This window comes from Galeopterus variegatus, unplaced genomic scaffold (assembly GCF_000696425.1).
Source record: "Galeopterus variegatus unplaced genomic scaffold, G_variegatus-3.0.2 Scaffold7779, whole genome shotgun sequence".
Taxonomy (NCBI): domain Eukaryota; kingdom Metazoa; phylum Chordata; class Mammalia; order Dermoptera; family Cynocephalidae; genus Galeopterus; species Galeopterus variegatus.
The window spans coordinates 32813-44345 of NW_007733890.1; the positions used below are offsets into that span (position 1 = coordinate 32813).

The following is an 11533-nucleotide window of genomic DNA, read 5'->3' on the forward strand; positions in this document are numbered from 1 at the left end:
GAAAAGGTGATTAGATTGTAGGACCATGACTTAGTGAATGGATTAAAAATGATGGTCATGGGCATGGTTTGGACGGCTTTAAAGGAGAGTGAATGAGGTTAGTGTCTCTCTCTGCTCCACCATTTTCTGCCATGTGCGACCCCTGCTTTGCTGTAAAGCCACGACCAAGACTCTCACAGGATGTGTTCCTGGGACATTGGACTTCCCAGCCTCAGAAACTGTGAGAAATAAATTTCATTTTCTTTTTTTTTTTTTTTTTTCCTTTTTGTCTTTTTTCATGTCTGGCAACGGATCGCAACCCTCAGTGTCACGCCTGCACCGGACCGGGACCGGCAAAGGGACGCAACCCTCGGTACCGCGCCCACACCTCGCTCAGCCAGCGAGTGGGAACCAGTCTGTATGTGGGATCCAAACCCCCGTCGGGAGTGCTGCCGTGCTCCCAAGTGGCGCACTGTAGCAGTGCGCCACCGGGCCGGCCCAAATTTCATTTTCTTGATAAATCACCCAGTTCCATGTATTTTGTTATAAGCAACAGAAATGGACTGATACAGTCAGCTAAACATGTAAGCCTTTATGGCTTCACTTAAAAGGGAAAAATAGTTTTCCAAATGGTGATTTTGAATTGCCTAACTAATTTAATTAACTCATTTTTTATTTCTTCCCATGAAATAATTTGTTCATTTCTTCCCAAACTTGATATTGTCAGACTTTACACTTAGTTTGAGATGAATGATGTGAAATTTAATTTTGTTTAAACTTAGTTGAACATCATTTAGGGAGTTATAGTCGATACCGGTTTCCTCTTCTATGACTTGCCTATTCAAGCCTGTTGTCTATTATTTCCTATGGGACTTTTGGTGTTTTTATTATTATTTGTTATTTATTATCATGTTTTTGTTTTTTATTTCTTATTTATTAATATTTGAACCCTTTTTTATTGAGTATTAGTGCAGCAGATTCCTCTTCCAGTCCATGAACTATCTTTCTCTTTTCTTTATGAAGTCTTTTTCAAACAAATGTTTTAATTTTAAATTAGTTAAATTTTACAATAGTTTCTCTTATGTTTTGGCACTTTGTGCCTGCTTTAAGAAATCAGTTCTGAATCTGATAGCATAATCATAACTTATTCTAAACTGCGTGAGGTTTTGCTTTTAACAATTAATCTTTTAGAGATTATTTTTCTGTTTTTTTTTTTTAAGACGTGGGTGGGGTGTCCAATTATCAAATCACTCTTTACTAGATGCTCAGCCCAATTGTCTTCTGCACATTTCTTTTTAATGGGAATATTGTATTTTTTATTTTAAAATATATAATCGACAAATAAAAATTGCACATATTCAATGTGTACAATGTATAAAGACTAAGAAACCTATACATTACCACCCATAGTTACCATTTGTGTGTATGTGTGTGTTTGTGGTGAAAACAGTTGAAATTGGCTTTCTTATCAAATATCAAGTGAACAACACAGTATTATTAAATATAGACACCATGCTGTACATTACATCCCCAGAAGTTATTCATATTATAACTGAAAGTTTGTAGCCTTTGACCAGCATCTCCTCTTTTCCCCACTCTCCAGCCCCCGGCAACCACCATTCTACCCTCTGGTTCTATGAGTTCCACACTTTTAGATAACACGTGTGAGATCATACAGTATTTTTCTCTCTGTGTTGGCATACTTGATGTAGGATTATATTCTCTAGGTTTATTCGTGTCACAAATGGCAGGATTTCTTTCTTTTATGGCTGAATGACATTCTATTGTGTGTATATTCCACATTTTAGGTACCATTTATCCATTAAGATGCTTAGCTTGATTCCATATCTTGGCTATTCAGAATAATACTGCAATGAACCTGAGGATGCAGATATCTCTTTGAGATTCTGATTTAATTTCCTTTATACTATAGTCGGAATTGGGATTGCTGTATCATAGAGTACTTCTATTTTCATTTTTTTCAGAAACCTCAATAATGTTTTTCTTAATGGTTCTACCAATATATGTTCCCACCAACAATATACAGGAGTCCCCTTCTTCTGTATCTTGCTAACACATTTTATCTTTTGACATTTTTATTTATTTTTTTAATTTTTATTTTGTCAATATACAATGTAGTTAGTTATTGTGTCCCATCTATAAATTAGGTATAGACGGAAAGTATCTCAACACAATACAGTATTGTTAAATATAGACACCATGCTGTACATTACATCCCCAGAAGTCATTCATATTATAACTGAAAGTTTGTACCCTTTGACCAGCATCTCCTGTTTTCCCCACTCTCCAGCCCCTGGCAACCACCATTCTACTCTCTGCTTCTATGAGTTGCACTGTTTTACATAACACATATAAGTGAGATCATACAATAGTTGTCTCTCTGTGTTGGCATAGTTCACATAGGACTATATACTCTAGGTTTATTCATGTCACAAATGGCAGGATTTCTTTCTTTTATGGCTGAATGACATTCTATCGTGTATGTATTCCACATTTTCAGTACCATTTATCCATCGAGAAACTTAGCTTGATTCCATATCTTGGCTATTGAGAATAATACTGCAATGAACCTGAGGATGCTGCTATCCCTTTGAGATTCTGATTTCATTTCCCTTATAACATAGTCGGAATTGTGATTGCTGTATCATACAGTACTTCTATTTTCATTTTTTTCAGAAACCTCAATAATGTTTTTCATAATGGTTCTACCAATATACATTCCCACCAACAATATACAGGAGTCCCCTTCTTCTGTATCTTGCTAACACATGTTATCTTTTGACATTTTTATAATAGTAAACAACTCTTCCAGTCTTTCCAGACTGGGTTTAGCAGATAAAAGCCTTCTTCTCTTGGGTCTTTGGGATGATGAGATTGCCTCTGAGACTGCAGTTGGGTAGGGTAGAAGCTGGTTCAAGTGGCTGCTGTTGATAGTTGATCCACAGTCAGGTTCACAATTGCAGAGCCTGCGACAATGGGCTTAAGTGGATGTGGATCAACTCTAGTCCCTGGGTGTGCCGCGCTGCCTCCCACATCTTGATCAATAGGGCTGGTACAGGGAAGAGGGTCGACAGACAGTGAGTCTGTCACCAGGTGTACAGATGGTTGTAACTTTCTTCAGGTCCAAAAGAGAGCTCCTACTAGGCCACCAGGTGGGTCCCTTGGCAGGCAGCACTGGCCCTGGACCACAGCTGAACTTAGTCATAGGGTTGCTTCACACACTGACCCTGGACCACAGGGCTGGAACTGAGTCATACGGTTGCTTCAAAGTCCACTGCTGACACTGATGTCTGCACACCTGTCTCTGAGGGAACGGACAGGCAAGTCCCCTGGCAGTTCCCTCGGCAGGAATGAGGGTTCTCAGACCACAGCTTAGAGAGGCTGAAGCATGTTTACAGAGCCATTCAAGGTCTGCAGAAAATCTGAAATCAGCGGGCCTGCAGGGGCACAAATGGGCACGTTTCCCTCCAGGTCACTCTGCACGTTCCCTCCCTGTTTCTACACCAACCCATGTTATATACCAAATTACTATAAAATGCTTGATTTCTTTCTAAGCTCTCTTGTATGTTACATAGATCCATTTATAATGTCCATATGCCAGAACAACCCCATTATCTGAATTATCAGAGTAAATTTTTTTCATACATGGACAGGGCCATCCTCTCCTTTTATTCTTTTTCCTCATATTATCTTTGGTTCTCATAGCTCTTTACTCATCCACATGAATTTTTGAATTGGGTTAGTAACTTCCATGTTTAAAAGGAATCTATGATATTTTGATATGGATCGCAATGAATTTATAAATTAATTGAAGGATTGACATTTTTACCATACTGTGTCTCCATTAATGTTGCTTAGAACTTATTCTTGTTAATGCTCTTCATCATCATTCAGTAAAGTTTTGCAATTTTTTGATCCAGTCTTGAACCTGTTGTTTGTATTACTTAAAGTTTCTTAAAATATGAGTCTTTGTCTAAATTATAGTTTCTTACTTATTGTTACCAATATATAAGAACAGTCTTGGTAATTTAATTGTGACATATCCAGTCAAACTGCCGTAGACTCTTAGCATACCTACAGACGCTCTGGGATTTCTTTGTAAATGACCATATTTTCTGTGAATTCTACCCATTTTATTTTTTCCTTTCCATTCTTATATGGAAAAATCTTACTACTAGTTTTTCCACAAATAGTTTTAAACTTCAAGTGCTTTATGCAGGGGCTCAAATTAAGCTCCATAGTTCATGCAGATCTGTGGCCATCTCCTGTACAAATGAACACTTAACACCCTAGACTCTAGCTGTTAGGAACTTCTTCCTACTTGCAAAGACCAATATGCCACCACAGCATCAGAGGAGGCTTGGAACTCTAACTTTGATTTTGGGGGGGTTTCCTTTGTTTGTTTTGTCATACCTAGGTATTCCCATTTTTTCTTATAGGCTTCTGTATGCATATTTTTTAATGTTACATTTATAACATAACTAGAATTTCTGTGTTTTAATAAGAATGAGACTTTTCAACATCATCTTAGTCTGCCATATTGCCAAGAATCCTCCTTTGAAATTGTACACCTCTATACCAAATGAGCTAACCATAGTCTCTACGACTTCCACGTTTATGGAACACTCTGAACCCTGAGATATTACAATTCTATGTGACGATCAGAAAGACATTTTAAGAAAGAAAACCAAATTCCTTTAGATGCAGAGATGAAAAAGTATATCATATTTTGGAAAAAGATTATACTGGCATTCCCTGAGTCTAGCATATAATTCCCATGTATAACGCGTAACTCCCTTTGTAGACAATGATTATCGGTGACTGAATTAAATGTAGATTCAACTAATAATTGAGTAGAGTTCTCTTCAGAAAAAATTAGAGAATTACTTAGGATATACTGGACCACAGTAACAAATAGATCTTGAAGTGTACTTGTTTAGACAAAACAAAAGTTTATCTATCTCCTACATATCAGTCCCAGTGGGTCATCTCCTGCATTTGGAGAAATAGGGACAAGACTCATTGCACTGTGTGACTTCAAAATCCTATTCAGCATCCTTGTCATTTACATCCAGCTGACAAAAGTGAAAAAATTATGTGAGGGAAGCCTAGACCAGGAACACATGACTGGATAGAATAAAATTCAGTCACAAACCATATCTAATCGCAGGTAGTCCAAGTGAATGTCCAGAAAGAAGAGAATTACATGGATCTGCATTACCTGTTAGAAGTTTCTGCCCCAGTTACTAGGCCTGAGGGTGCAAGACTGCTCAAAATGGAGAAAACCTGTAGTCAAGGAGTCAGGGAGCATTACAGTATTTCAAGTAGAAAATAATAATAGTCTAAACCATAGTACTGAAAGAATAAGTAGAAATATTCATTTATCTAAGAATTATTTTAATAAAAATCAGGATAAACTGGATGCCTGTGAACATCCTACGTGTGGGGAACTCATAATTGATAAAATGAACATGGAGTCAATTCAAATAATATTGAATGAAAACATATTGGTTCAAAAAGCAAACAATATTCCTCAATATTCTCTCTGGAGGAAAAAAGAATAGATAAGAAATGGTTTTCCTCCTCCAAAAATTTGCAATCTACTTGGTTGGATATGTAGAATATGGGGATTGGTCCACCATGGTGGCAAGATGACTGGGCATAGAAATATGAAAAAAAGAGATTAAGTCTATAGACATAGACCTGAGAGTGTACGAAGCAAGAGTTGGAGCCACTAGGGAGTTAGCTGACACCAAAGAAATAATGAATAAAAGTGAGAGATGATAGCAGGAAACACATTATTATTACATATATTTAAGAGTTGGGAAGAGAAATAAATCGTATCAAAAGAGATGGTGAAACTCTACTTGGAAAACAGGACACCTAGGGAGAAAATCCACTGAACATGTTTGCTGGGTTCTAACCCTGGTGTTCATCATGGTTCATAAGCTTCTCATGGCAATGTAGACACCTGTTGCTTCCTGGGCTCTGGGCTCACTCAGGGTTTGGATAATTTCTAATTCCCCAGGGTGCTATTGTACTGGTACATTCTTTTCCCTGGAGTGTTTTTTTCAAATACTACAAAATGGGTTCTATTTCTTATCATCTGTTATTCAATTAGTGTGTGACTCTGGCGTCTCCATGAAGTCACAAGGTCCTTGAGAGCAGAGACTGTTTTTTATTAAATAAATAGATGAACAAACTGTATTTTCATGTATTTATGATTTTTTCACAGACCCTAAGAAAGTATCAAGGACACAGAATATAAAATTTACTTATGTGTCAAATGATTAAATCCTAGGTGTCTGACTGGTTGTGCTGGGGCTGGAGAGGATGGGCACTTCTGATTCACAGATTGCTTTCTTATCAAGATATTAGTGTCCAGGGCTGACTGTCATCTAGTTTCACTGACGACCAGGGGATGTTTTCCCCCATGTATTGTGTATGTATGGACTTTGTAAATCCAGATATAGACACAGCTCATCACTTCAGTCAAAAGGGATGGATGAAGATGATAATTGCACATATGAACTGTACTAATAATTCTGAATTCTTTTCCCCTTCAAGCTGACAGAGCCATGAGGGTAGAAAACCAGTCATTTACTCTGGATTTCATCCTTCTGGGAATAACTGGTCAGCAGGAACAAGAATATTACTTCTTCATCCTCTTCCTGTTCATTTACCCCATCACATTGATTGGAAACCTGCTCATCATCTTGGACATTCACTCTGACGTTCGCCTTCACAATCCCATGTATTTTTTCCTTGCCAACCTCTCCTTGGTGGACATCTTCTTCTCATCTGTAACCATCCCTAAGATGCTGGCTAACCAACTCTTGGGTAACAAGGCCATCTCCTTTGGGGGTTGCCTAACACAGATGTATTTCATGCTTGCCTTGGCGAACGCAGACAGCTATATCTTGGCTGTGATGGCATATGATCGTGCTGTGGCCATCAGTCGCCCACTTCACTACACAATAGTAGTGAGTCCAAAGTCCTGTGTTCTGCTAGTTGTTGGGTCTTGGGTGATTGCAAATACCGTTGCCCTGTCCCAAACTCTGCTCACAGCTAGTCTGTCCTTTTGTGGCAACCAGGGAGTGACCAACTTCTACTGTGACCTTGCTTCTTTGCTCAAGCTGTCTTGTTCTGACATCCACTTTAATGTGAAGGTGATGTACCTCGGGGTTAGTGTTTTCTGCATGCCATTGCTGTTCATCATTATCTCCTATGTTCGGGTCTTTTCCACAGTCTTACAGGTTCCCTCCACTAAGGGTGTGCTCAAAGCCTTCTCCACCTGTGGTTCCCACCTCACAGTTGTCTCTTTGTACTACGGGACAGTCATGGGCATGTATTTCCGCCCTCTCACAACTTATAGCCTAAAAGATGCAGTAATAACTGTGATGTACATCGCAGTGACCCCGATGTTAAACCCTTTCATCTATAGTCTGAGAAACCGGGACATGAAGGCTGCCCTGCGGAAACTCTTCAGCAAGAGAATCTTCTCATAACCAATGTGAGGACATACACTGGAGACTGCAATATGCACCTGAAAATCCGTCCCCAATGTCATTCCATCCAAGAAGCCATCTGTGATCTTTTCAGCCAGAAAATTTATCCTCTCAGAAGTCTTAGAACAGATGGATGAGATTGAGATATTTTATTGAGAGTACCAAATTCTACACATTTCTGTTCCTTTTGGCAGAGCACCAGCACAGGACTAATGGGACCGTGCTCCAGCTACTGACTACCAGAGTACAGTTCACAAGCTGGAGGATCACAATAGCTCATGCTTTGAAGTCCATAAATCACTATTCAAATGTCGATTCTTTGTTTGACTATTACGTCCTTGGTAAATGGGATTAGTCACTCAATCCAGTAGATGAGTCCCTTTTTTTCTAAATGGTCCATAGGGACATGCTACAATTTGATTGATCTTATTAACATAATACTAAGTTTAAAATCGTAAAACTAAAATGACCAAAAAATACACCTTTTGGGAAAGGGTATACATGCAATATGGGTTCATTCAAAACAGAATTAAGGGAAAGAGGAGCACAGGACTTAAGATGAGAGGATATGTAAGAGAAGAGACTCAAGGGAATTGAAGTGGGGAGACCATGTAGTTGATAGAGGTTATTTCTGAAGTCCTACTTTTCAGGTTAGGTGCTTAATCAAGGGGTGCTTGTTATCTTATCCTGTATAAATACATAGAGAGATGACAGATGATAGAAAGAGATAGATAGATATATAGATGATAGATAGATAGATGATAGATAGATAGATAGATAGATAGATAGATAGATAGATAGATAGATAGATAGATAGAGATAGGGCTAATAAGTAAAAGCCCCGCATTAAGCGATGATGAGATTTTTTTCTTGAATCAAGGATTGGATAAATAGAGCACAGTAAGGAAGGAGCACAGAGTGACAGGACTAGGCATCTCACAAAGCGACCTAGACAAGACAAAGTGAAGATATCAATGAAGGATCTAGATGAAAGGTAATGTAGAAATAGAAACAAAAGAATGTAGTAACTTTATGATAGATTTACCTGTAAGGACATGAATATATTTTTAGAGTTTTGAGGTTGAGCCGCTTAAAGAAAAAGGATGCCTTTCACGAAATGGGTGAAAAAGAAGGCAACTTAAGAACAATAAGTTCTGTATGGGGTGTGTTTTCAAGGGCTCCTGTGGGACATTCTCACAGAGGTATTGAAAGAAGATATGAAATATTGGAGCAAAATTAACAGAGGATCAACCAGAGTGGAGTTGATAAGCACGGTTATGGATATTCATGAGATCATCTAACAGACTCTTGTATAATGACTGAATATCCAGAAATGGGACCTGGATGAAGAATGAGGATTCTCTTGGGGGAAGGGGGACACATGTGCATCTAGACTAGATGTTCCTGCAGGTCAGCCTATGTGTCTGTCTTCATTCTCCACTATTCAAAGCACAGCACAGTATATTGTCAATGTATTGTTACAGCAACCTTATGTGGACAATTCAAATAGTTGTTTTTAAAAAAAGAAAGAATAACTAACACAAGGAAGAAAGGGATAAGTACTACAAAGGAAATTCAAAATATGCTGTGTAGGTTCAGAGAAAGCACACTTTTCATTAAATATCAAATATAAAAATGTGCGCATGAATCCTTTTATTATATCACATATATTATTGTTTCTATTAAATTTCAAAATAACCCTGCAGCACAGATATCACAGCTTTCTGTCACAGATGAAGACATCAAATCTTTGAAAGATGAAGTGGATTATTTCATGTCTTTTAGTTAGAAATTTGCAAATCTATGATCTGAGACTAGTTTTTCTCAAGCCCAATGCCCTTCCCTTGACTCTACACCTGGCCCACACAGGAGATATGAGAGAATAAGAGAAATCTAAGTAATTCGGGATGTGTGGACTAGAAGGAAACATGGCTAGAACTCTGACCAAGAGTGAGGACAATCCATCCATGCTAATAGTGCATCTGCAGGGCAGAGGGGGGAAGCATGGGCTCATATACAAGTCCTCAAGCTTTGAATCAGGCGAGCGAAATGATCCTTTGCTGTTTCATCCTCCACATCTTCACCCAATCAATCCAAATTGACCCAGTGTCACTGAGAAGTGTGCCGAGGAATCATGACTCCAGTTTCCCAGGAAGTCATGGGAAAATTACAAATGCTGTGTCAGGGGCCATGAGCTTGAGCCCAATTCCAAGCAGAGAAAGTATCCTTCCTCTAAACCTGTATCTTCTCTATTCCTGAAGGAAGGAATAGGGAGAATCTCGTGTCCTCTGAGGACAGTTGCTATTCAGAGAATGAAAAAAGAAAAACTTTAAAACTCCTATTATAAAGCAGATATAAAACTGATTTAAAAGCCTGATAAACATTGCACAAAACTAAAACTATGGTAAAAAACTTTACTTATGACTATTGATGCAGAAATTCTCAGAAAAATATGACCAGAATATGCCAAAACTTTTTCTAAAAAACAGTACAACTTCACTACATGGAGATTATTTCAGGAATGCAAGACTGGTTTAAATACAAGGAAAAATTATGTTATTATCTACGGAAATGCTGTAAGTCATGTAACAAAATTAGAAACCCATTTCTCATTTTAAAACAGCCCTTCATTGAGAAATCAATAGATATTTCCATAACGTGAGAAAATATGTATATCTCTATTAAAAGAGCAACTTCTTCATGAAGAAAAAGGAGGCATTTATAAGAAAGTGAAGAATAAGATAAGGACACCCATCATTGAGATTACTACTTAACTAATATTGAGGATATACCTAAGGCAATTAAGACAACACAATTAGAGGCATAAATATTGAAAACATGCAAGTACAATTATCTCTATTTCCTTTATTTACAAAGGAAACAATTTTCTTTTCTTTCTTTCTTTTTTTTTTTTTTTTTGTCTTTTTTGTGACTGGTAAGGGGATCGCAACCCTTGGTGTGGTGTCACCCACACCATGCTCAGCCTGTGAGCACACAGGCCATCCCTATATAGGATCTGAACCTGTGGCGGGAGTGCCACTGCTCTCCCAGCACCACACTCTCCCGAGTGCGCCACGGGCTCGGCCCGGAAACAATTTTCTAAAGAACAAAAGACCATCAGTTGAAAAACATTAAGACAATTCATAAGAGTAAATGATATAGAATCAACACACACAAATAATAATTGTCTCATATACACAAACAACATCAAATTAGAAGATGTGATGAAAGAGAAAAATCCATTTAAAATGGCAATGAAAAAAAGGTAGAATACCTAGGATAAAAACTTGAAATAAGTGTTGAAACCCTATATCAGAATGGAGAGCTGGATATTTGTATGATGCCAGGCTAAGGGCACACAGATTACTTCCTGGTCACAAGAAGGAAAATGTGACTTTACAATGACGGGCATGGGGTGTCATTTCACAAATGCAGTGGTGAATTTCTCTGTCAACCAACCATGGAGCACGTGATGCAAAATTAAGTCAGTTGGTTTAAAAAGACTTGAAACATATTAAGAACATATATCATGTTCTAAAAAAAGGAGGCTAAAAATATATATATTTAATGGAAGAAAGGTTAGAAAATATAAGCTTATGACGGGGACATTAATTACTTTGTTTGCTTGGACATGCCCAGGAGCAGACCAAAGAGTCTGGGGCCACGCAGAAAGGGGCAGAAAGTACAATTGAAAGACCTTGGCTGTGATCTGTGGGGGAAGAAAAGTCTCCTAAAGAGACCTCACTGTCAAATAAATACCAAAGAGAACACGTGTTTCCTCTCACCTCACCAATCACTCTCCATCAATCAAATCTACACTCCTTATTCTGTGGGATGCTCTCTCAATTAAACATTTTACTTAGAAACCTGACACTTTCCACCTGGAAATACTAGAAAAATTTCATTTCCAGTATGGAAATTTTTCTGAGTGGGAATAGTATATTCAGCAATCTGTTTTTATCATGCAATTATAACGTTAAGACAGCTCTTATGGCTATTTCATAATGTTCAATTTGGACTTTATA

General features: G+C 38.0%; 1 protein-coding gene across 1 annotated transcript; it reads left to right on the forward strand.

Annotated features, from left to right (window-relative positions):
- The first annotated feature begins 6578 nt into the window (after positions 1 to 6578).
- LOC103607855 (olfactory receptor 1A1-like) lies at positions 6579 to 7508 on the forward strand. The gene has a single exon (XM_008592322.1). It carries the CDS (start codon positions 6579 to 6581, stop codon positions 7506 to 7508), a length of 930 nt encoding a protein of 309 aa, XP_008590544.1.
- Positions 7509 to 11533: the final 4025 nt, after the last annotated feature.